General features: G+C 49.7%; 1 protein-coding gene across 1 annotated transcript; it reads right to left on the reverse strand.

The window, feature by feature from the left end:
* Window positions 1–3,471: 3,471 nt before the first annotated feature.
* Window positions 3,472–24,231, reverse strand: TOM1 (target of myb1 membrane trafficking protein). Its single transcript, XM_027879562.1, has 15 exons — window positions 24,123–24,231; window positions 16,755–16,839; window positions 14,915–14,993; window positions 14,606–14,755; window positions 14,362–14,496; window positions 13,993–14,139; window positions 12,852–12,968; window positions 12,276–12,409; window positions 11,812–11,845; window positions 11,138–11,246; window positions 10,007–10,127; window positions 7,554–7,629; window positions 5,331–5,390; window positions 4,978–5,014; window positions 3,472–4,881 (listed from the first exon to the last, which is right to left on the reverse strand). The coding sequence occupies exons 1-15, from the start codon at window positions 24,172–24,174 to the stop codon at window positions 4,733–4,735; spliced, it is 1,485 nt and encodes a 494-aa protein (XP_027735363.1). The 5' UTR covers window positions 24,175–24,231; the 3' UTR covers window positions 3,472–4,732.
* Window positions 24,232–26,042: the final 1,811 nt, after the last annotated feature.

Genomic DNA, 26,042 nt, shown 5'->3' on the forward strand with positions numbered 1-26,042 from the left:
CAGAGATGTGGAGCGACTCCGGCCCAGTACAAGGAAGTTACGGCTTTCTTAATCTTGCATAGCAACAGTTCTTCTGGATCATGCAAAATATCTGTCCAGGTCAAGATCCTGTTCCCAGTGTGGTTATTAATGGATGCTTAGACAGAGCACAAAGCACTCCTTCCTGTCCCCCGTGCAGTTGCAACACGTGAGTGCCTGTTCTGGAGCAGTCGCTCTGTGTGTGAGTCTTCACTGGCCTGACAGTTGCAGCGTAACACTTACAGTGAGGAAAAACTTTTGTTTTGTTTTTGTTCCCAGGGGTGGTAGAGCCTGCTAAGCAGGTCACTGAGAAAGGAGGGGTTATCCTCTGAGTTTGGGAAGCCCGGGCTGAGCGTGTGAGGGACCACAGCCATCTGGTGGTCAGAATGAGCAGGCAGCACTGCTCTTTTTAAAATAGCAACATGAGAAAAATCCTTTAAAAAGGGAAAGTCATTAAAAGGAATTATTTATAGTGCTGTCATTTGATTTTTTTTCAATCATAAAGCAGTTTTTTGACAATGCAAAATGTCCAGCCTCTACTTAAAAATGATCCCTTGCAGAACTAGCAGGTTTTTTTCCCCTAAGTTCTTCCTCAAAAGAAACCTTGCAAAATAATTCAAGCTATTACTGGTATAATCTATAAGAAGTGCGACAGTACTAGTTTGGAATCTTTCCATGCCCTCATTCCCGTTCTTCATATTTTCAGTTACTTAAAAAAGAGATGCATCATCCCTGTCAGATAAATCTCTGTGCTGGATGAGAAGCACCGCAGTGGAAAGCGCCATGGCTGTGGCTGGCTGCATGGTGGGAAGAGGACAGGCTTGCCCAGAGGGCCACAAGCAGCCATCTAAATTTTCACGTGTTGATCATTGATTCAAACTGACCCCACTTGACAGCCACCAAAAACCCTTCCCACCTGTTTGCCCCGTGACGAAAATAGCAGTGAGCCAATTTTCCTGCATTCAAGTCTTCCTCAGGGATCATTCCCTCTTGGCTTTGCCAGGTCCCATGTCCACTTTCTGGGGAGCTAAAAACAAGGTCATGGTGGAAGAAAGAGTCTTTATCCTGAGATAAAGGATATCCCAGAGGCAGTTTGGAGGAGCTTGAACTCCCCATACTCGGGGTGTACGTTAGGGATGTCTTAATTTCTCTTTTCAGGGAAGCTGCAGGCAATGTCCCCTACAGAGGGAGCTGGAGGCACTGAGGGCTTTAAGCACTAGTTGAGACATGAACCGGTGTTCAAAACAACACTGGTGTGAACAGGCTGCTATCCTGCACAAATGCTGACTGGCCACCAGAAGCCCCTTCTTCCCAGAAGAGCCAGGCAGCCTGAGCCCAGGCACTGGCAAGAGGGTTTTTGCTGTTTGCTGTTTGCATCAGGCTGTTTGCTTCCTCTGGAGACCTTTCTGGCCCCACAGTTACAAAACTCACCAGCCTGGGCTCCATCATGCCCCTGCTCTTGCTCTCTCTCTCCTGCAGGTGCTCCAGTGGGAGGAGCTCAGTATTTTGCTCTTGTGCCATTCTTCCTAGTCTGAGTTCCCATTGACACAGGAGGGAAGCTGCAGGGGGTCTCAGACCCTCACATCCCAGCTCAGCCCTGTCTTGTGGGAGGGACATGCCCTCACAAGTCTCCAGCACTGCAGGAATGCTGCACTGGCCTGTAGCTCATGGGCTCTCACATAATCATAGAATGGTTTGTGTTTGAAGAAACCTTAAAGATCATCTCATTCCAACCCCCCATCCATGCACAGGGACACCTTCCACAAAACAAGTTTGCTCAAAGCTCCATCCAACCTGGCCTTGAGCACTTTACAGGGATGGGGCATTCACAACTTCTCTGTGCAACCCGTTCCAGTGCTTCACCGCACTCAGAGTAAAGAAGTTCTTCCTAATATCCAGTTTTAACCTACTCTCTTTCAATTTAAAGCCATTCCCCTTTGTCCTATCACGCATGGTCCCTTGACTTCTAGTGTCCTCCTGAGGGCCACCCTGCCAGCACAAAGCACTGACTGGGGTGGGGAGGGAGATGCTTTCCAAGGATCTGGATTCAGCAGGGGTGACAGCAGAGGCCAGAGTCAGTGCTGCATGGGTAAATCCAGTCTCTCCACACACTTCACTACAAACATCTGCTGTGACAAGGATGATTTGGAGACTAAAAAAAAACACACAAAAAACTTCAGGAAGCTGTGAGTGTGGTAAAAATGAACTAAAAATGCTAGAGGACTGCAGCTGTGCCAATCCCCAGTGTTTACCCTTGTCTGCCGCGTGAAACCCTCATGTAGTTGGTAAGGCAGAAGCCTGTGGCTCTTCAGCTGTGCTCTTCAGAGAGAAAGTGCTTTATACACTTCGTTCTACCCAAGCCCTTCTTAGGTGCGGAGTGTGGGGTCCTGGGCACAGTGAAGTCCTGCTGCGTGAGGGAGAGTAGCTGAGAGGTGACCATTCTGCTTCAGGCGGCCCCCAGCAGAGCCACTCATGGACTCAGCAGCAAGACGGGGCAGGACGAGCAGCTTTCAGGCTCAGTAGGTTGGGCTTTCCCCTCCCCACTGCCCAGAAGATAGCATGCACACCCTGGTTTGAGGGCTGCTGCTCAAACAGAGTTATATTAAATACATAATAACACCTGGTTCAAAAAGGAGGAAGAGGTCTCCTGGGTCCTACCAGAGGCATTGGGGATGCAATGGAATTGAAAATGGTGATCCATTTTTCCAAGGGACAAACTATCCAAAGATAGTATGTGCTGCCTGTCTTGGAAAGCTGCAAGAAGACACAAAGCCTCCTCCTGTCTCACAACTGCTTACAGAGGAAGAAAACCAGCACCCTGATTATTCCAGCTCTGCTGCCACCAGCTGCAGCCCAGCTTCCTTGCAGCTCTTATCCTCAAGGCTCTGCCGGAGCTTGGTACAGCTGAGACTGCAAGCAGGCATGGGGAGAGGGAGGTGCTGAGGCACGAGCAACTTCAGCTAATTTAACTCCTTCCCACAAGTCTAGGGCTCAGATGACACTTTCAACCCATTACACTTCCTTTTAAGAATCTTTCCCTCAGCTGCCACTCAGCTGCATGCTGGGGTATGGCATGGGGACAACTGAGAATGCCCTGTGGATACCAGAGGGCCCTTTCGTAGCAACTGTTTCTTGCATGTCTTTTATAAGTGACTTATGGGCTGCAAGGTGGGTATCCAGATCTGGTCACAAGGCAGAGAGGGAAAGGAGAGGAGGTAGCTCACCCTCTGGCTATTTTGAGATGGGCTGTAGTCACTGACCCAGGAGACTGGTAAAAAGCAGCAAGCACCTGCCTTGGCTCCCAGCACTCTTGGCCCCCACACCGTGCCTCCTCGCAGCATGACAGTGTCCTTGCCTTTTCATGGAAAGAAACTGTGGCTGCATGGTTTCACTCCTCTTCTCCCCACAGGATCCTCCCCTCCCCACACCAGCACTCACAGCACACACCATATCTTCAAGGGAGGCTCAAGTCTTTGCTCCTTTAATGTGCAGTAAAAAAAGGCAGCTCTCCCACACTCAACAAGAAATCCCACAAGCAGGAGCCCTGGGCTTGGCACCCTCCTCCCTGGTTTTCCTTTACAATCAGGCAGCATGTGAAGTTTGCTCCAAAGGGTTTTGCTCCTCATGTACGAAGGAGCTCCTGGCTGCTGTAGGGCTGCTTGGCTGGCATGAGATGATGGATGTCTTGCTTCGCCCCTGTGCTCACCAGCTGAACTGCAGCAACAGCATGTTCCCCCCAGTGGTGTAACAGTGCTAATGTAAGGGCCTCCTGCTTTAGGGAACACAGCTCTGCGACCCCAGAACATACAGCTACCCTGAGGGAGTCTGTATGGAGAAACTCCCCACACCACGGCACGATGTGGTGAAAGGCATCAGTGGAAGTGAGAGAGAGGGGTAGGATCACGTCGGGAGAAAAGTATAATAATGGGAGAATTAAATTAACTGCAGATAGTTTGCTGAAGGCACATCCTACCCCATAGGAGACAGCCCCTTCAGCCTGGGGTACCGCTTGCAGCTCAAGCCCTGTGTGCTGCCAAGGGCCTGGGTAACTGGCTGTCTTGCAATGAAAACATCTGGGCTGTGGGTAGGATTCTGGATAAACTGATGGGGAAGGGGAGGAAAGGATGAGGAAGAGAAGGGGTTATGAGTGGGAAGGTGTTGCATACCACAAGCACTTGTGCAAGAGAGATTAGAGCAACAGGGTCCCTCTACCATTAGTGTTCCTCCTTGGCCACCAGTAACGCTTCACATCCCTGTGCTTTCCAGTCTAATACTGGCAGGCAGAGGGCTGGAGATCCAGTCTAGGGAAGGGGTGAGGGAAGAGGCAGGCAGGAATGATTTCAGCAGCAGACTGCAGCCTCTCCTGTTTCTTGGGCAAGATCTCTAACTACATCACTGGAGAGTAGGATGGGGAGCTTCTTCCAGAGCTCCTTCTGCTTTGCCCACACTGTACCAAAAAGAGAAAAGCCCACTGAACTCCCACATTCTTCTAGCAGCTTTGAAACTCCCCTTCACAAGTCTATCGTGTGATATCCCTAAACACAACAAAGATTATCTGAAGTCTGAAAGCAGCTTAATAATAAAAACAACTCAAAGGTAAAAGAGGAAGAGAATGGAGGAAGGGGACAGAGTCCTTCCTCTGCTGGCCCCTGGTTGGAGGCAAGCAAAACAGCACACACAGCCTCTTGCTCCACAGCACACCGGTCCATAGCATTCACAAAGCAAACATAGCATCATCTTCCTTTGCTTGCTTCCGATGATGGCTGGCAGTTGGAGGGGAGACAGACCTCCCTGCTGAGGAGCTGGACAAAGTGGGTAGGCGGTCTGCAACTTTCGCTCGCTCTTCCAGAAATTTGTCAAACTCTGGGGAAAGAGAAGAGCAGAGGATTAGCAAAGAATGGAAGAGCCAACATGCTGCCAGGAACAGTTAGAGAAAAGGGGATAGGTGGCACGTCTCACCTTCGCTGGTGACACCTTTTGCATCCTCTGATTCACCCTAGAGAAGAAGAAGGGCATGGTTAGAAGGAAGATAGATAAAGGCATCTCACAGATGTGATTCTTTGCACAGAGAGAGACAAGATAGTTCTCCTTCCACTTCTGCAGTACAGACATGTGGCCCTGATCCTCAGTTCATTTGCTATGCCTCCCAGAAGGCTAATTATACTGTTGCCCTGTGTCCTTGGCCTTTCCTTCCCTGCTCCCTCTGAGCAGCCTGTGCCATACATTCAGCAGTGTTGCCCACCACCTGAAGTCCAGCCCTGCAGAGAACTCTGGCAGGACAAGTGGCTCCAGGAAAGCAGCCCCTCACTTACCACATCAGTGGAGAGCCACTTTTCTATGTCTTCCATGAAATTGGCTTGAGGAACTGGCACCTAGGACAAAAGGAAAAAAGGATGATGAGGCCAAGAAAAGAGAGGATGTTCCAGGAAATCCATTACGCAAAAAGAAAGCCCAATGCAGAAGCTCACCCTCTTGCTCCACTGTTCAGTCAGCTCAGGCCCTTCCAAATCCAGCCAGTGCCACCGCAAAGCTTTCCCAGCTACCAATGCCACCACTCACCTGCTTGCTCTCCCACATCCATGCCCAGACATGCATAGTTTCCAGGGTACATGCCATTAAGAGCCTCTGTGGTTTGGCAGTTGACTTTGGGGTATTAGGACTAGACCAGACTTTCCATTTTGGTGAGGTCTCACTAGGTGGGAGTTGGCTGCTTGTGTTATGCAGCCAGAGGACAAGAAGTGTGCATTTCTCCACACCTCTTCCCTTCTAAAAATTAGTGACAGTCTGATGTCAAAGTCTGCAGTGCTTAAGATACCGGATGTGCCAGGTTTGGCACCACAATAAGGAGAAAAGACACCTGCCAAGAATCAGTTCCCTGATAGGATCATGAAGCACAGCAGGATTTGACATCACACAAAACTACTGAAACAGATTAATCGAAGAGAATGTCATCTACAATTAAAGTAAATTTTACTTTCGGTAGGGATGAGGTTATCCCATTCATGTCCCTGGTCAATTTAAGCAGTGAAGAGACATATTACTAGTGGACAGAGATAACCTTGAAGGAAACCAAATCTGGACATTTTCTCTATGCAGGAGCTCCTGACCAAAGCTGAGAAAGAAGCAGCCCTTGCTAAAGGCTCCACAAGCAGAAGCGTGAGAGTATTTGTGGTAACTTATTTATTAGTCTTCTAATATGTATAGCTCCCTTGGCCTCTGGAAAACACCAAGACCAAGAAAAAGAGCAACAACTTCTTATCAAGGACAGGAAGATTTCCCCAAACCAGGGAGCAAGTGCAGATAGTTACTACAGCTGGCAGATGAATAAATGGGGATGGAAGAGGATGTGTGAGATTAGGGAAGTTTCGAAGCGAACTGGAGAGCCTGCCCAGAGAGAAACTCTTTGGGGTAGAAGTGCATTCAAGCCAAGGGGACAGCATGTGGGGAAACTTCCTAAAGCAGACATCAGTCTGGGCAGTGCCCATTACAGGAAGACAGGCTAACAAGCTTCAGACCTGGGAGCTGTCAAAGCCTCCATGTGCCTGAGGGAATGTAATTTTAGGAATTCCTGCTGCTAAAAGACCAAATTCAACAGCCTGAAAGCTCAAACACTCAAGCTACAGGAGGAGGCCTTGAACAGTAAAAGTCACAATGTGCTTTCCTCCAAACGAGGCAGCTTGTGCTAAGCAGAAGAGGCTGCAAGGGGAATGAATGGAAGCAGCTCATGATGCCACCAGCTAGTGCCTCTGCCCCAGATACCCACGCCAAAACAGGCCATCCTCTAGCTCAGAGTGCATGTGCTCTCTTGGCCTCAGAGCTCCTAGGATTTTTCCCTACAGACATGTTTACTTGAGGCTGACACTCTGCCTGCTTCCTTCCCAACTCTGATCTCCACCGCTGGCCAAGATCAGGGTTGCTCCATTTCAGTTAGCAATCTCTGCTGATGTCTGCTGTGCATCCTCATGTGCTGTGCCAGCGCCACTTCTACTTGAGCAGCCCCAGCCTCCTTCCTCTCTGCTGGCCCTCCGTGATCTCAGATCTCACCATTCCTTGCCGCATCATCCATTTAGTCAGTTGGGCTCCATCATTAGAGGCACCAGACTCCCCCTGGATGAGAGAGAGCCTGCATTGCAGAGTGTGAGGGAGAGGGGAGGCAGTGGGTCTAGGGTGGGGGAAAGAACACGTTTTACTGGTGGCCTACTTCTCTGATTGCAGAGAGGGGGCAACTGGACTTGGAAACCTGCTTAAGATGAATAAAACATACATTTCCACGTGGAAATTTCCCTGCAGATGTAGGGAGGACATCCTGTGGCTGATTGAGTTAACCCCAGGCTTTCCATAGTTCTGCACCTCAGGGGTTTAAAGAATGAGATATGTAGCCCAGGTAAGACATGCAGGTTTGTGGAGACTAGGAGTTATCACTGGTAATGCAAAACACTTGATTTTTTGCAAACAGACAGCACATTTACTGCATTGGTGAGCAAGGAGGATACTCTTATTTTTGGTAATACACTAAAAGCTCTGTGGCCACTTACTGTTCCTGTGTTCTGCTGCCGGGCATCTAGGGCACCAGCGAGTCCTTTGGTGGCTTGGGGATCTTCGTACTTTACCCTGAAAGCATGAAATTAGATAATGCACAGGCTGATGAGATGCCTGAGAGTGAAGAGCAAAAACTCCTAAACATATATTCAGTTATTCTGACTGCATGACTTTTCATCTCTTGCCATTCTGCTCCCAAGAGCTTCTAGAAAGGTGAGCAAAACCCCTATTAAAGGTATAGCTCACCACAAAACAGACTAATCTACTCGCTGCAACATTATTATGGGATGCGACAGGACAGCTGTGGCACATGACAGGAGAATAACGAGGTATCATATGAAACTAGACACAGACTTACAGAGCTAGGTGCATCAATACACCACTTACCTTCTTTGGGGTTGACTATAAAGAGAGAAAACTAACTCAGACTGACCAGAATATAACAGCTACTTTAGAAAGGATTTGAGCAACAAGCCCCTACATACTCACCTCACAAACACAGCTCAAAAATATCTCTTTAACTGATACAACAGAACTGATGGTGGCAGAGGCTCACTGGCCCATGCTACATATGTGAGACTGGATGATCAGAAGAGCCTAGTGTTGTTTCATGGTCTCCTAATGCACCATTACAGCAACTTCTTTCCACACACAGATACGTCTCATCCATAATCTCCCTCATCCCATTTCTCTATGCTGCTATCCCACATGATAATGCCACACATCACCATTTGATCCATGTAGAGTGGGGAAAACATTCCATCCATGCTAGGAGAATGAAGCCTTTCACAGAAACTCTCCACAAGTCTCCTCTCCAGCTGCTCCTGGGCCCCTTTCAGCAGATCCAGCAGACCATCAAGTGGAGCTGTTTCTGTTGGGGGCCAGGGGCTTGGGCCACCGCTGCTCAAATTTCTCAAAGAAGTGCTCATCTGTGAAGGGGCCGCTGTGGACAATGGCATCCAGGACGAAGTACAGCACTGCTATCATGCCACTGATGAGGAAGAACGGCAGGAAAGGCTTGAAGTGTTTCAAGCACTGCTTCACTGAGGCACACATGAAGCATGGGGGGGCTCAGGAAAAAACGCCAGCAGCCCTGCTTGTGTCTCCTGCCAGCACGTCCTGTTCGGGAGCTGTAGGGCAGTGGGTCTGTTCAGGTGGAGGGAGACACTGAGAGCAGATGCCGATGAGTGAAATGCGAAGCCCGAGCCTGTAGAGATTACCTGGCAGGAGCGCAAGTGCTGGCAGATGAAGGCCAGTGAGGAATAAATAGAAGATGTCTTGTTACTTGTGCCTCAGCCTGTTAAGGATTGCACCACAGCACAGAGGATACAATTCCACCCCTGTCCAGATCTCCCCCAGCCTCCAGCACTGAGTACATACCAGTGGCTCAGATTTCAGCCCCAGATCAGATGCTGTTGGCACGATTGCTTTTGAGCTGCACTGCCTCTGCCCTCAGGCAGCACACCTCACCATAAAAGTGGTGGGAAAATCCATGAACAAAACACATGAAGTCATGTGTAGGCCACAGATTTCCCCATCATGTTTACCAGAGGTAGTATAAGGCAGAGGAATGGAAGGAGATGTCCTTAAAAGACCTTAACTTGACACGTATAAGAGACCTTAACTTGCTGCTATCCAGCTGCAGAACAAGGCACCCCAGTGAATGCAGGAGCGCAGGAGCACAGGTCTTGGAGGGCCGGAGACAGCCATGCGCCTGTGGGCTCTACTGCTTGGTAGCTGATGGAGAGCAGGGAATGACTCTGACAGGAAAGCAGTGTGAGATCAGCCACAGTCTCTCAAACCCAACAGATCTGGTCAGCACAGCCACTGTTAGCTCCTCCAGAACAAGGATTTAGGAATCCATTCTGCAGTAGAGAAGACCACTTCAGCCAGTACAATGGAGACCCAGCTCTTAGTGCTTTACTCCAGGTCTCAAACACACTGTAGGGGAAGAAACATCAGTCCCATTTGCCAACAGGGAAGCTGAGGCAGAGCAGTGCCCTGCCCTGCCACAACTGACTGCATTCTTCCTGCACTCCAGTTCAATACCCTGTTAGGCTCCATCAGTGTTCAACAGTTCCTGAACTTAACATCACCCCACTCAGGGCACATGAGACGGACAAGAAAACTCAGCCAGTCCCACTCCACACCTTCATCTCCAGACACTGAATCTCCTGAGAACATGTGGCACCACAGTGCTCCTATACAGGAACCGCTTCCTTCTCTCCATACCCAGGAGGAAACTATGAAGGGAAGATGACGGTAGAAGAAAAAAGGACTGGGAGCACAGAGCTTGTCCTACAAATACTGTGCATCCAAAGAGTGCATTTCTGTTGCATCCTCCTGTATCCCAGGAACTGCTGTTGGTTGGGATCATGGCCCCAGTTGCCCTGAGCACTCCTTCCTTTACAAGAAGGCAGGACAGGACAGAGTGGGCTGCTGCACTCACCCTCGGCGCTGCTCAGCCAGCGAGCTGCCACGGGTCAGGGCAAACATGTCAAAGTCTTCTTCCAGCTTGCCAGAGGTGTCGAGGGAGTGCAGCCCCGCGCTTACACTGCTCGAGCCCAAGTCTGTGGGAGAAAGAAGGGTGAACAGGCAGCTCAGAGCAGTAAATGAAGGGCTGTGGGCTAGGAGAGTGCTAGATGGAAAGCTATCATCACAACAGGCTAAACTGTTCTAGGCCCACTCCTTTATCCTGCCCCTCAGCTGCAGCACAGGCTACAAGTGTGCAGTGTCGACAGTGAAGTAACAGAAGCAGTTTCTTTGCCTGCTCAGTAGAGATTTTTGGCTCAGTCTTAGGCAAAAGCATCATCATCAATTTACTGAACTGATGCTGAAGGCTAGATGTTCCTGACCATTTTAGACAGCTCAGGAGGGAATTGCTCCATAACCTGTGGAAGACCTGTGCTTCTGGGCAAGCACCTCTGAGACAGATGAGTGGATTTTCATGACTCAGACATCATCTGAAAAAAACCTGACTTGAAAAATATCTCAACTGGCTTGTCTATAAAAACAGTCTTGCCAGTTTTCGGTAGTTGCATCCCAGCTGTACTGAATGTGCTCCCAGGCAGTGAGAGCTTCAGGCAGTGTTATGTAGGCTGCTGGTATATCTTGAAGAACCCTTAGGACCTCTCAGGCTTTTTCAGTAAACAACCTGTCAGATCTTGAGTCCTGAGCCCAAGATGCTCATGGCTTCACCTTTGCAGCATAGTTTCAGCTGATTTTCTTCTTCTAGACCTTAGAGGTCAGCCTCACACCACACAGCAAGAGAGGCAACTAGGCAATGCTGCCAGGCATGCAGAGGGGGCAATTTCATCCCCTACCCTGCTGGAAGGCCTAATCCTTAGCCACAGACTAATGCTGAGATCCTTCTTAAGGCATGTCCACCTCCTGCACAATGCTTGAGTGCCTTGGGGCATATACAAGTTTCTTCATGAGTTTATTAGTTGAAAACACACACCATTTCTCCAGGTTACTCTGTGAACATGACTATATAATTATGGGAGATGATTCAAGGGCAGGAAGGGATTCCCGATGCAGCACAGGAGAAAGATGAGAGGAAAACTGCATGGAAACATACTCATTCCAGCCAGCTGAGAGGAAAGGTTGTTGGTGACTTCAGGCTGCTTTAATGTAGAAGGAGTACTGGGTCCCAGATCAATCAAGCTGTTCTCTGCCTCATTTGGTGCCTTTGAAGGAAGAAAAAAGAAGATGGTGGAGAGTTTCGGAAGCTTGGACACCCTGGCCCTACAGTCCTAGCTCATTGATACTGGAGAGGAAAACCCTTCTATACCCATCGAAAGATGCCAGTTGTGAAGCCTTTCCTTGTGAGAAAGGGGACAGTGATCAGAGAACTTGCTGGGAACAGTGTCCCAGGGCTGGTCTCAGTAGCCAGCCTCCCAGCTCTGCTAGATGTCAGTAAGTAGGGTAGATGCCGGTTCAGAGGACAGGACAGTGCTCAGAGAAGGCTCATATGGGAATTGATCCTCCCAATATTCAGTGCTGGAAAACCATAACTGCTGCTGCTCTGCTCTTGCTCTCTGAGTGAGGGGAAGGCTCCCACGGGCAGGGAGGGCGAGGCTGGCAGTGGGAAATGGAGTGTCCTGCACACCAGGTGGTCTGGTGCACCTTGGCTGGGAGAGCAAAGCCTACCACTTCTAAGGGGCAGACTGAACCTCTCTCCAATTCGGCAGGCCCGGCTGGACCTGTGGGATGCAGTCTAAGCTTCACAGAGGTGAAGTTGCTCTGAGTTACCTTGACAGGCTGTCCTGTCCGAAGGCGCTCAAACCTGCAAGAAAAATGACAGGATGCATTTCAATAGCATGTGCTTATTCACCCACAGATTTCTTATAAGGCATGGCACAGCCTGTCCCTTCCTACATAACAGGAAAGGGGGAACATGGCTCAAGGCCTAATTTCCTCTCAAGACTGAAGACACCACAACAAGACCCACAGAGCTGATGTCTCCTGAGAGAGAAAGCTGCTTGTGATCCTCCAGAGCTATTCCCAACCAAAATGGTTTAAACATAGCTCTCCATATAGTCTTGAAGGGACAGGGATTAGTCAGCTAAAACTGAGAAATGACTTTGTTCTCAGAGAGGGATGGTATAGACTGATACATCTTGAGTATTATACTTACGGACAGATCAAAAGGGTGGTATAGGTGGCCTTCAAGGGGCTCGTGGGAGAGCAGGGCAGAGAAGGGAGAAGAGAGGTACCTTTCATGGCGCAGAAACACGTTATTGAGGTTGTCATTGATGAGAAGCAGCTCTTCGGTGAGTTGCTCATGGAGGACACGGGGAATCAGCTCCAGTACACGCTGCTGCATGGCTCTGCATGTCCGATTCAGCTCCTGTTCAAAGCAAGGGGAAGTTACCACACAGCTCACGCTAAGGCTGAGCACTCATGGATTTGGGAGTCTGACTGGAATAGACATAGACTCCAGAGGCTACTGGGATCTATCAGGAATTTGTTGATGGGCAATAAATATTGGTGTGAGAGTGAAATTGAGTCTGGACTCTACATGGAATTATTGTATGCTTTTTGTGTAACACATTGCCCAGAAAGAAAGGCCCTTAGGGACAAATCTCCATGTGAGATGATTCCAGCCTCAGTAGTGCAATTTCCCTCCATCTACCCTGTGTCTCCCTTATCCCATTACTCCCTAATAAACCCCACACTAAATTGTCCAGTTGTTACCCATGTCTGGCATGCATGCATCATGCCTCAGTCCATCAAGTCATTGCTAAATTTTGCTGCCTGTGCCAGCCCTCCACCCTTCCAGTGTTCCTTACTTGCAGCAGCTCCAAGTCAGAAGGCTCAGCCTGGGACGGCACCAGCTCCGTCAGCATCTCCGACATGACCTTTGTGTTCCCATTCACCACTTCCAGCTCACTGCGCAGCTTCCCAATCTGCAAAAGGGAAGTGACAGCTCCACCTGGGAAGACTGGGGAGGTAGCTGAGGTAGCTCTGTACAGCAGTAAATAGCACCATGTTTGTATGTGTGTTCGTAGAGCTGCAGGGAACAGCCACTGGGGAATTAATTTGTCACCACTGCTGCCACTCTGTTAAGCTCTCGGGAGCCCCCAGCAGAAAGAATCTTCATTACTTACCACTGAGTTAATTTGCTGGTAACAGATGCCAGGCCCTCAACTGGGACCTTTGGCTACTAGCCTAGCCTTGATTTTTAATAGCCAGCACAGGCGCTGCTGTTATGATTCAAATCTCTCCCCAGCTAGCAAGTCCTGTGTGGCAGCCACTTAAATGGTTTAATTTCCAAAGCAGACGAAAAAAATTAATTCCCACTCAACAGGAGAGCCTCAGGTAAGTGTGCAGTTGAAGCTTTATCCCTCTGGTTTCACAAGCTGCTAATGAGCCTCTTTAGAACAGTTTGTACCATTGTTCTGCAAGGGAATGCAACATACTGACAGCTGGAGGTTTGGTGCTGAATATGGTGTCATATGAAGTCAGGGTGAGGAAGGAGAAAAGAGGATGGGGAAACAAGTGAGGAAGCCCTAGCCTTCGGAAACCACGAGCCAGACAGGGCTGATTTGTATAAAGTAAGCAGTGAGGCAAGCTAAACAAAGATGATAAGGAGGCATCTACTGAGCAAGCTTTTGCTGAACTGCATTACAAAGACCTCACTCTAAACCTTGATGTCTCTGGTCCCCACTTCCCTATAACCAGAACTTCCCTCTACCTGCAAGCAGCCCTGTCTTTGGAAAACATAACCACTCCATGATTGTGGTATCCCAGCTCATCAATGTGACCACAATGGAGCTCTGGGGAGCTCTCAAGGGACTGTGCTGTAGAGGAACGGCTCTTGAAGACAGAGGCTAGGGAAGGACCAGGACAGCAGTCCCATAACAGTGTTTGTGAAACAGCCCCCAAACACAGGGAGAGTAAAGAACATCACAGGGCTTGTGTCCAACTCACCTGCTCTGGTGTGGGTGTGATGGGTGCGTCACTGGATGAGCCTCTCCCAGTGGGCAAGGTGACAGGATGGAGGATGGACTCTATCTGCTGAGGGGAGTTGACTGCAGGTGAGTTCTGTCCGGATTGGGAGTCAGAGCTATACACAGTCTATAGACAGAGGTGGGAAAATGACAGAGATTTAGATGTTAGACACTCACACCTGACATTAGAGGAGAAATGTTGATGGCACCTGCTTTCAACAGTTCTTGCCTGTCCTGGAGTTCTCACTCCCCAAAAGCCCTCTAAATGCAAGACAGAGTCCCTAAAGTCCCCTCATAGCTCCAGAATGGCAGTTGCCCAACATTCTTCTCTTCAGCAATGCTCCCATACCCTCTGTGGCGTGTGGATGGGTGACAGCATGTCCAGGTCAGTCATGGGGAACTCTAGGCCCTTCCGTCTCAGGTCTTCATAGACAGCAACGACACCAGTCAAATCCGGTGAGCTACGGAAGGCATCTGCCCAGGACTGGGGAGAAGGAGACAGCACAGCCCATCACCATTTACGATACTTTACCGTAAAACCTAAAGACAAACACTCTCTGAACAGGTGCAGATGCTCACAGTTCTTGGCTCACCTGTATGAGGGTCAGCACCTTGTCGTGCACTATGGCAGGTGGGTTGTTCTTCGGCAGGATTGTTCTCACTAGGACACCTTCTACAAAGTCCTGGCTGGACACCAGGACATGGAAGCGGTGGCCGCAGTTTTTGACACATGTCTCCAGAACCTTCAAAGGCAATGAAGTATTTGCTATAGACTTCTCTGCCTGCACGTGCTTATTTGCCTTGTTGGCTTTAGATACATGTGTCTTTTCAACACGTGAGCTAAAGCTCATGTTCAGCACTCAGCTTTACAGTGGAGCTGAGAAAGAGCCCTGACCACTCACCGTCAAAGCCAGCATAACTTCATGGAAGTTCTTGTTCCCTACAATTCTCTTCTTAATGGCTCGGAAAGCATCTTTGGGCCTGAGGGAGAAATGCAATGAAGAAAGATCATCAGAAGGTTGAGCCCCACCTACAGTGAGGCAAAGCAAAACAGCCACTGGCTCTGGATGCCTCATACACTGCAGGTGTCCTTCCCCACCATGTTTGCAGGGTGGCTTGAAGCAATGACAGGTAAAACAGCTTCTGCCTGTGGTTCTGCAAGAGGAGTGGGGCCCTGCTAATCATAGAATCATTTAGGATGGAAAAGACATTTTAAGATCATCGAGTCCAACAGCAAACTTAACACTGCCAAGTCCACCACTAAACCATGTCCCTGAGTGCTGTTCCTGAAACTGGAGGCCTCTGTGCTGATGTCTGCAACAACTCAAGGTGCTCAGGACACAACAGAGAACAGAGTAAAAGCAATGCTAGAAACACACAGCTTGGGGGGAGAGCAAAATCCCATGGCAGAGAGACTGAAAAGGAGGACATCACAGAAAAGCTTGGCATGGGTTAGAAACAGGAAGAAGAAAGCAAGCTACAACAATTCCTGTGTTGCTCAGAGAGAAGCTGTTAAACAACATTTCCCTGGAGAAAAGGAGATTAAAAAGCTCCAGGGGAGATTCAGTGGCAAAATCTTGCCTATATTGCGGGCCTCCTTAACCATTCTCAGAGGGGAGAAACACCGTGGTCTCAGACCACTGTGGTCCTGAGAGGGCACAAATGGATCAACATGCTCTAGTAGAGCACAGGAAGCGAGGCTGAGCTGGAAGAAGAGCACTGCTAGGGGAAAAGAGTGGGGGGGAGACATTGAGCCAGTGAGGACGGAAGGACTGCATTGACCCTTGGGGCAGCATGGTGTCAATGGATGAGCATTAGCAGGGCAGTGGGAGAGCCTGTCATCCCAGAAAGGTGCAGCTGTGTTATCAGGAGTCCAGACCTCAAAAAAGAGGCCACAGATCAGGACTGAGAACTGTGGACAGAGACAGGTGTATTTCCACCATGGGAATAGCATGAAAAAGAAGTGGTGACAGATCTGTGAGTAAAGATGTTTGACTTTGTTTTCATACAACTGTGAAGCTGAAAACTGGGCTTGCTAATCCTCTGTCAACATCACTGTGGGGTAGGACAGCAGGAGTGAAACCTACATTTTTTATTCCATGTAGCACCTTCTTTTTTACATGCTGCTCTTGACATCTCCACTGTGTGAAGGAGCAGCCTCCCTTGAATTCATTGGCAAATCCCCAGGTCCAGAGTTAACAAGTCTGGCAGATTTATGAGCATTTCCCTGCAGGGAGAGGGAGACAAGGGCTCCCCCACCCACTCTGCGTGAGTCTGAGTGACGGTACATGACAATACCTGAGCAGCAAACCCCAGTAGGACTTGCACAGTGAGAGGACTGAACAGCAGCTCTCTACTCAGTCACCAGCCTGCAGATTTTTACGTTCCCAGGGGAAAGAAAGAGAGGGGTACGAAGAAGGAATAAACCAAAGTGGAAGAATTGCAAATATGCCTTTGGGACATGGGAGGCAGCCTGGATTGAATCAAGGGTTCTCTGGAGACCCTGAAGGTTTGTTTGAATGGCTCCCAGCACTCACAGAGATTATACAGATGCATCTAACAAATGCTGTGGCAGATTGGCTGTATCTCCAGGTCTCCTAGCAGAGTCTTGTCTAAGGGACTGTTGGGAAGCCTAGCTTATTACCTCCACCAGTGTATGCTACCACTGCAGCCTAGGGATGTAGTGTTACAGGGTGTGCTGGGACCCATTGCTGGATATGGACCCTTGCCAGCTCTCCTTACCCTTCTTCAGTCTCGTTAATGATGTCACAGATCTCCATGTTGAGAGCCCAGTCCTCGCTCCGTAGGGACCCATCGGTAGCTCTCTCTGGAAAACAGAAACCAAAACAGGGTAGGGCTAAGAGCAGCCCTGGCACTCTCATGGGCTGCTGTTAAGCTCTTATAACACCCAGATCCCAGCCTCTTTCTCCCTGGCTTCCACTACAGTATGCAAGGAGGCAAATCCAGCTGCAAATTCCGGGTCACCAAGTGCTCCCCACTAGGTGTCAGCACCGCAGAGCACATGGCTGGCTGGCGCTGGGATGGGTGGATGCTCAACTTCACTCGTGCCACCCATGCTACCGACACACACACTGTGGGATCGCTGGTGGGAAGGGAAGGGGCTCAGCATTACTTCATCTCCACAGCTGAGGAAAGGGGGGCTTATTTGCTTTGTTACTGCAAGGCCAAAAACTGTGAGTTTGGTCCGTTCGCACCGTCATAGCTCTAAAGTCACTCTTGGTTTGTACCACTTAAGGAGACAAAAGAATCAACCCCCCTGTTTTTTGGTACACCAGCCCTATAAAAATAGACAAGCAAACATAACCAAAGCAGGCTCTCTCTTGTTTAACATTTACACCTCTCCCCTGAACTTCTGGCCTCTGGGGAGTGTGGGCAGAAGCAAACTGCAGGCTGAAGTCGAAGCAATATTGTTTCAGCTTTGATTGTGTTCCCTTTAATTAGGAATTCCTTAGTCAGCCTTGATGTTATTTATTCAAGGCAGAGATTTGGGAAATGAGCAGCTATTACTGAGAGCACCAATGTCTCCACCCTGTAATCAGCCATGTCTCTGTCCTGGCCACACCACTGACTGATGCCTTCAGGGACACCACCAGCGGCTGGGGGAAACAGAACTGCCAGCAGGGCCGGCAGGAAACCACGGGGAAACAAGGAGACGCAACAGATGGCAAGCAGAGGGCAAGAATCATCCTTCCCAGCTCTCCCATCCTACAAAACACTTAACTTAGAGAACTAAAACTGGCCAGACTGGTTTGGCACTTACCAGGTGCTCTTCAGGAGAGCTCAGACCCAACAGAAGTGCCTGCATTTTCAAAACTGCTGTCCCTGCAAAATCTGGGGCTGTCCCTTGCTGCTCTGGGTCCTCTACCCCTTTGGAAAGCCCTTTTCTCTGCAGAGCTGCCTTTTCCTCCTTTTGACCCAGCAGCTAATGATCCCTGTGTGGGAAAGAAATTAAATGCCCATTCACGCAGTAATGGGATAAGACCATCACACAGGAAGATGATGATTTTTTTAACTCCTGCCTAGGTAAGCACATCCATCATGTTTTGCGGTGTTCTGTTACTTAAGGGTCAGGCACAGAGCCATTCACAGCACTGTGCAAGGCAGCCTCTTATACACGTGTCCCTCCCACAGATTGCACACCACAGTGTGAAGTTATTTGCACATTATCGCAATCCAACCACCACCTTTTCTGTTGGCTGCAGAATGTATTGATTACACTGTGATTATGCTGATTACATTGTGGCCACAGCCAGGTGGAAGAGGGCAGGCAAGGGAAGGAGAGTGGCAGAGTGTTCTTGATGCTCTTCCACCTTTCTGAAGGTCTGGCTACTACTGTAATATCCTCAAGGTTTCTTGATTCAGGTGAACTTTTGTCACTTTGAGTACTAATTTTACATAGGAATCCTGATCTCTGGCAGATCCAAGCTTCCTCAGTGAGGCACAGGAGGTAGCATCATATTGGGTGATGTGGTAGAGAATATATCCAGGGCAATGGGCATGTCTGGTGCACCAGGGGATATACCAATCAATAGGTGAAGCTGTGGTAACACATGGGGGAAAATGTTTTCCACTGGGGGCATTTTTGGGATCAGGACTCAGTAATATCAGAGCTCCAGGTTTCCTCCTGCCGTGGGACACCACACAGTTAGCCCTACCGGCAGGCTCAGGTCAGTCTGAAGGATTTGGCACACATGGTCACAAAGCCACCCTTCATTTGTGTTCTCCTCTGGGATTCCCTGCTCATGACACACCGTGGTTTGAAGAAGCCAGAATTTTCTCTGTACTGTTTGCTGCTGCTGGAAATGAATCACACAAATCCATTTCATTGCTCTGCTGTCTACATCCTCTCTTCTCGCAGTCTTCTCACTCCACATGGAAGGAAAAACCCACAACTTGGGAACAGGGCTGAGCCTGCTTGGAAGCTCTGAGCTACAGAAGAAACCAAGGACAAAATAAAAACTGCCTTTAACTATCAAGTCCTTGCTATTCTAATCTCCCCAACTCTCCTCATTCTCACTGCCATTGTACACAAGCATGAACTGAATCTGCAAACACCCTTCCCTTGCTTCCCAATGTTTGGTGGCACTCTGTAACCTGATCCCCACCACTCCTTTTCCTCCAAACACACCAATCCTGCCAAGGTCGAGCAGTAGGTTTGCTTTTCGGACAGGAATGCAAATAAACCATGCATGCTCTGGCCACTTATGACAAAACTTGGCTTCCTCAGAAGTGACACACACTGCCTTGCTGTTGGTTCACAATGCTGTGGTCCTGCTACCATCACCCCTGTTCATACATTCATCAAGGAAGAGCTGCAGGAAAGCAGTAAACTTGTCATAAATGCAATGTAGGCTTATAAAATAAAAAGCTGGAAGAGCAGTATTAGGGTATATGGAAAACAGGAATGTGACCCTGAGGCAATTCCAAACACGAAGTACTTGAGTTCACCCAGTACAGATCAAGGCCTGGCCTATCTGGCCTTGGGAGAGCTGGAGCTAATGCCCTTTTAATCCTCCTTGCTCTCTTCCAAGCTCTAAGGGACTGTCCGAGCCTAATAAGATATGCTGGAGTTTTCTCTGAAATCCTGAACTTTACCCTTTTTCTAAAGCCTGCAGAAGAGAAGGAAACAAAGTCTAATTCATTAGTCACATGAAGGATCAGAGTGGCTGGCCCCATTTCACGAGCCGTAATTAGCACATGAGCTGTCTGCCCCTCATGAAATCTGAGCCCTGGATGGCTGAGGGCAGTGACAGGTCCCTAAAAACAGCGAGCACAGGAGGCAGGGCACAACTGCATGCCCAGCACTCTGCCTGGTGGGACTCATCAGGCAGCATCTCCTTCTGTGTGCTAACAGCTGAGCCTGACCCACGGCCCCCCGGCAGAGACTATCTACGAATGCCGTCTCCCTCCAAGCCCCAAACCTACTGGCTGCTGAATGTATAGGAGGCCCCTTCACGGGGTTGTTTCAAAGCCACATTGTTTTGGCAGCCAGTCCAGTTCCCCGGGTGTGACAGCATTGGGGTTTGTCTGATTCCAGTCTGCTGCCTCACAAATTGCTCAGATCGACCCAGCATCACTGAGGACTGTGGTACGGGTTCAACCAGAGCATCGACTCTTTTCCTGCCTGGCATTTGATGTGCTCCTGCTGATTGCAACTAGGTTATGAAAGTTATTTGGAGTCATCAGATAACAAAGAACTCCGAGCTTAGTATAACTGACACAAGGGAGCTGTACCTTGCTTTGTGCCATGAGTGAATTTCCCAACTTTGCTTCTTTTCAAGTTTATTGTCTCTGCCTTCATGCATGGCAGGGTAGAGCCCACTGTTAAGTCTGGCAATCCCACCCAACCGTCTCTGCAGCAGCACACCATCATTGCAGTCCATGATGTGGGGAAGTAAGCAGCCAGGGACGGAAGATTCTGCATGGGCTTCTGTCCCCTTTGGTCCCCATCCTGGATCTGAAGCACTCATAACCAGACAGGTGCCGTTCAGGAACTCTCTCCCTGTGATATGCTTTGCCATAGCAGGTCAGAAGCTGTGTGCCCCTCCTCCAAATCAAGCCATTAAATAGTGCTCCCTACAGGGATCAGTCTTGCTGGCTTTTAAGTTCCTCAGCAAAGCATCAAGCACATTCTCACGCATTCCAATAGGCATTTGAGCGCACCAACATTTCATTGCACAAGACTAAATAGGTTCAACATAAAGCAACACAACAGTCCTTTCTCCCAAGCTCCCTTCAGTTCATAAAGCCCCTGGCCCAAATCAGCACCCTGTACAAACTCTCCTTGCTAAGCCTCATGGTTTTGCTTCCCTTGAAGGAACTTCAGCTCTGTTAGGACTCCCTCATTTAGCTGTATCACTCCTCCAAAGACTGAGGGGACAAAATGCTTTCTAGGGATAACAGAGATATGGCTCCAAGGCTAACGCAAGGACGGTGATGGACACAGGCTATGCTGACATAGTGCTGTGGGTTTTTGGGTCTCTAAACTCCTGCTCCTTTCCTGTGACTCAACTCAAACTCTCAGGGATCAAGTGAATCTTCAGTTTCTGCCTTTTCCCCTTCTCCTCCACACAGAGGGGGCACAGGAGACAAGGCAATGCCTTTTGGAGAAGCACAGCCTTGCAGGGACCCCCCTGGCTCCAACAGGAGAGTATTACTGACAACTGCTCCCAAGGTCCCAACTCACAGAGGGGCGCAGTGACACCTGCAAGGTGGGATCCAAATGGCTGTGGAGATTTTTCTAGCATATTGTGTTGTATCTGCCCCTCTTCCTCACCCATGAACCTCTCTTACTTGCTCCCTCTTCACATTCTCAACTTGTACTGGTTCTCATGCTTAAAACAACTCCCAACCATAAAAAATCCTCATCTCTGTGCTACACCGTTACTCTTCTCCCTTGCCTGCCCTCACACGCTGAAATAACCTGCCTCTGTCCCTTTTGGTATTGCTATAATTACCAGTTATTTCAGACTTCCAGGGTGAGGAGAGAGTATTGGTGGTTTCCTCTCCGTTCTCTCACGCAGAGGGAATTCACCTCCTTGAAATTAGATTTTCCACTTTGAAAGTGGAAAAAAGCTGCTCTTAGCTCTGAGATGGAGGTGCAGCAGATTTCCCTTTTGAGGGGGGAATCCAAACTACAATGCTTCATCACTCTGGAAAATTTCCCACTGGTCAGAAGTGCTGTGTTTAAAAAAACCCTCACACAACAAAAATAAATACTGAAAAAACAAACAAGCAACTCTGTATTCCTCTGCCTTGGGAAGAGACATCACAAACAAAAACAGGACAGAGGCAACTTTTGTGACTAAATCTCAGAACTGTGAGTAAGAAACTAGAAAACCTACTCCTCTGCAACTGACTCATTCTGTGACAGATCATTGAGATTATCTCAGCTCTGGATTCCTAGTCAGCAAAATAAATGGGTCTTACTAGATTAACATTATTGAAGGAATTTGAGAACATCGCTGCAGTGTGCCACAGAGGAGTTTTAAAATATTCCTTAGCCTTCATCTAAAGCTATTTTAGACCTCATAAACTATATCAAGCATACATGACTTTGCCTAAGTAATTTACAAGGACGCAGCATTAGCTTTTTGCAGACAGCCCAAAGCAGCAGCACTATGCAGGTTTGGTGATCAGGCTCATGGGTTGAACACGAAGCTGCAACTGACCTACCAAACAAGTTTGGGTAAGTTATGTTCACGTCTCAAATTAAACAGGGAAGATAGCATTTATTGATGTCCCCAGGATGTTGATAGACAATGTTCAAAGGGAGAAAACATTCATATTTTCAGCCACCACCCCTTTCAAGTCCTCCGCACTGAGTTCCTTTCTCATCTTCAGTAATTCCTCCACCCCTTTGGACTCAGATAACCCCAAATAACCCCAGTCACTAAGATCTCCCTACTATCATACCTCTGTTACTAGGGATTCTCAACTCTTCTTTAACAACACTCTTGCAATACCTTTTTTCCCCTCTTCTTTGCTGTTGGTTTGTTGCTTGGGAATCCCTTCTTTAATTGAAGGGCCCAGAGGGGCCCCACTTACAATCTGGTTACTATACTGACCAGAAGATCTGGAGGGCAAGAAGGGATCTGTGACATCCTCAGATTGCCTCTACCCAAGCACAAGGACATATTTGATACAGTCACCAAGAGAACAAAGAGCATTCATTTGGGAAAGGGCAGGAGACAGCTTTTCCTGGGACGTGTGATAAAGCATGTGACGTTCTTCTGGGGAGATGCTGAAGATCATCTGGAGGTTTTTGATAACAGAATGATCTCTGATGATCCATCCCCCAACTTGCTGTAGTGCATCTCACCTATGTGACCCAACACCAGAGTGGTACATTGCAGAGCCAATGACCCACTTTTGGACAGTGCTTAGGGCAGCCTCTAAAATAAGCAGTGCCTACAAAAGCATTACTCAGAGCAGCTGCTTGCTCCCTTCCCACCCCAGCCACAGCAGCCCATTCACCCACGCGAATGCACCAAAAATGACTGAATCCAGGACCAGATGTTCACAGCGAAGAGCAAAGGTCTGCCAAGTGACAAACAGGAAGAATGGAAGTGCATAAACTCACAGATGGAGAGTTTAAATGGGCATCAACCTTCAAGTGCAACTTGAAGGCCCTTAGGCAATTTAGCATGGGAAGAACAGGTCTTCATTCTAATTATTTCAAGAACTGCTCAAAGAACTGATTTTAAGAATCTCTGTTCTGACACCAGTGCAGCTGCTGATGGTCTTGTTCTAACTGTGGCCTCGCTGCTCTGCTTTCCGACCACATCTTTCTCCCACGTTCCCCAAGCTGCCCTGAGCGCAGGGGCTGCGGGAGACCAGCCAGGTCACAGCGTGGGCGCCGTGCTCACTGTCCTGAGCCTGCCCGGGCCGCAGGGAGCTGCTCTCCACAGCCCTGACGCTCGTCCCAGAGCTCAGCACGGGGAGCCGCCCTCGGTGCCCAGAGCGCACGACCTTCGGGTGCAGGACTCTGGTCCGACTGGGTGAGCCGCACGCCACAGGGACAGGCCAGCCCGGAGCTGCTGTCGCTGCTGTCCCTGCAGCCCCCTCTGTCCCCACTGTCCCCTCTGTCCCCTCGCCCCCCTCAGCCTCCGAGGGCGCCCCTCGTGCCACCGCTGCTCACGCACCCCTTCCCCCCGTGCCCAGCCAATCAGCGGCTCCCATTGTGCCCCCGGCGCGGCCCCGCCCCCGCCGCGAAGCCCCCGAAGAGGCGCTGGCGGGAATGGCCCCGAGCCAATCACGGGCCTTGGCAGCTTCGGGGGGCGTGGCCCGAGCCCCCGGCCCGCGGCCCCTTTAAGCGAGCAAACTTAACCCCTAGACCCCCTCGCGCCCGGATTGGTTGGCGGGGCCCCCGGGGGAGCCGCCTCGGGCTGTGCGCTCGCTATTGGTCGGCGGTGCCCGTCAGTCAGAGAGGAGCTCTGCTCTGATTGGCCAGAGCCGGCTCGGTCCCGCCGCGGGGGCGGGGCCCGGCGCTTCCCCGAGGAAGGGTCTGTCGGGCGCCCCCGGGGCGGCGGGGGTGAGCGGGCTCGCGGGGCCGCGCGGGGGCCCAGGGGGCGCGGGTGCGGGTCTCACCGATGCGCTGCCCCACGGGGGAGCTGAAAGGGTTCCCCAGCAGAAAGTCCATCGCCACCGCCGCCGCGCCGCGATCAGCTGACGCCGCCGCCGCCGCCGCTCACGTGACTCGCGCGCCGGCCGGGGCGGGCCCGCCGGGCCCCGCTGTGACGCCACCGCCGCCGCCCGGGAGGGGCCCCGGCCCGGCCCCACCGGGCCGCGGTCTGAGCGAGGCGCGGAGCCGCCGTGCGGAGGGGCGGTGACTGCCGGACAGGTGTCCTGCCGGCCCGTAGCCTCGGCCCGCGGGAACAGAGGGGCTCCTGCCGCCGGGAGCCTCCGCCGCTTTCTGCAGCCACCCGAGCTCGTGCAGAACACCCAGAGCGGTGCCCGAGTCGTGGAAAGCCTGTAGCGATGGGGTTTTAGTTTTCCAGGGCCTGGTGTGGGAGCACCCTTGTAGAAATTGGGAAGAAGCTCTTTGCTGTGAGGGTAGTGAGGCACTGGAACAGGTTGCCCAGAAAAGTGGTGGATATCCCCTCCCTGGAACTGTTCAAGGCCAGGTTGGATGGGGCTCTGAGCAGCCTGGTCTAGTGGAAGGTGTCCCTGTCCATGGCAGAGTGCTGTAATGATGAGCTTTAAGGTCCCTTCCAACTCAAACCATCCCGTGACCCTGTACAGGTTTGCTGGTAAGGCACAGTGTTCTGTGACCTGCTCCTGGCCTAATCCCCAGCCCTGCCCAAGCTGCGGCTGCAATCAACCAACACCCATACCCGGAAAATGGGGACATGTTAACAACCAGCACAAATCCTGCTCTGATGCTGCCACGCCTGACATCCCATGGAACACACTCAAGTCCCAAGTATTGGTCTCACCTGATACTATGAACCCAAACTGAGGTGAGGCAGCAGGGAAGAGGAATGCCCCAGTGCTATCCGTAGTACTCGATGGTTTGTCTCCCTTCAGAAAGAAGAGCCAAATGCCCAGGGGTCTTCCAGCGATTGGGGTGACCTGTCCTGCTGCAAAGAATACAGCTTGCCTGCAAACTGAGCTTAGTGGGGATAGGGTTGGATGTGCTTTGCTCAGAAAGACTAGATATGAGTAGTAACAACAGCTGCAGAAAACAGGGCATGCCAGAAATGAACGACAATACTCCAAATGTTAAAAAAAAAAATTATATTGTAAGTACAGTACAAAAAAGTGTCCATGTATAATTGTAATGTAATCTGGACCAAACAGCAAAGAAATAACAAAAATATAAAAATGGCTGTCTTGCCAAAGTTTTCCCTATAGTACCAAATACCACAAGATACAGATTATACAAAGTGTACAAATTTTAATAAAAATACAATACACCAGGGTTGTGTGTGTTTTTCACTCTTCAAGAGTTTTTCGTTGTACAGACAACAAAGCTAAAGCTGATCCCCATCTGTTTCTTTGAAAGCAGATCTGTCCCTTCACCACAGTGCTCTCAACTGTAAAGGGCTGGTAAAAAAACCAGTTATTTTGTGCCGCTCCCAGCAGCAGATGGTTCAATATGGGCTAGGATTCCTCCTGGGACCTTTCTAATTCTGGGCTCACTGGGATTTGTCATACGTTGTTAAAACGTGTGTTCTGGTCCAGTGGTCTGAGAACCTTTTGGCTCTTCCACTAACTGACTGAGAAAATCTCTCACTGCACTGAGAAAAACTCTGTAAGAGACAGACTACTTTGTACACAGGCACATCTGCGGAATACCTGGTGAAGAGGCATGGGGAGAAAAACCCTTCTGCACACCCAAGGATTTAATTTACTTCTCATTTGGGGCTTAGCCAGAATTAGGGATAGTTCACTTTCGACTATCCTGAAAAACAGAAGCTAGTTTTACTTGGATGTAAAAAAAGACTCTTCTGTAATTTTAAAACTTTCCTGTTACAGAGCTGGAAAGGTTTGAGTCAAACTATATTT

This window comes from Empidonax traillii, unplaced genomic scaffold (genome assembly GCF_003031625.1).
Source record: "Empidonax traillii isolate 1590-97213 ecotype Southwest subspecies unplaced genomic scaffold, ASM303162v1 scaffold55:size2822071, whole genome shotgun sequence".
Lineage (NCBI taxonomy): Eukaryota > Metazoa > Chordata > Aves > Passeriformes > Tyrannidae > Empidonax > Empidonax traillii.

Excerpts from the sequence above, each read along its gene's own strand:
- TOM1 (XM_027879562.1), bottom strand. The coding sequence starts at position 24,174 with ATGGACTTTCTGCTGGGGAACCCTTTCAGCTCCCCCGTGGGGCAGCGC. Across the intron at positions 16,840-24,122 it reads CCCCGTGGGGCAGCGCATCG|AGAGAGCTACCGATGGGTCC; the intron begins GTGAGACCCGCA and ends TCTGTTTTCCAG. Across the intron at positions 12,410-12,851 it reads CTGACTTGGAGCTGCTGCAA|GAGCTGAATCGGACATGCAG; the intron begins GTAAGGAACACT and ends TGCTTTGAACAG.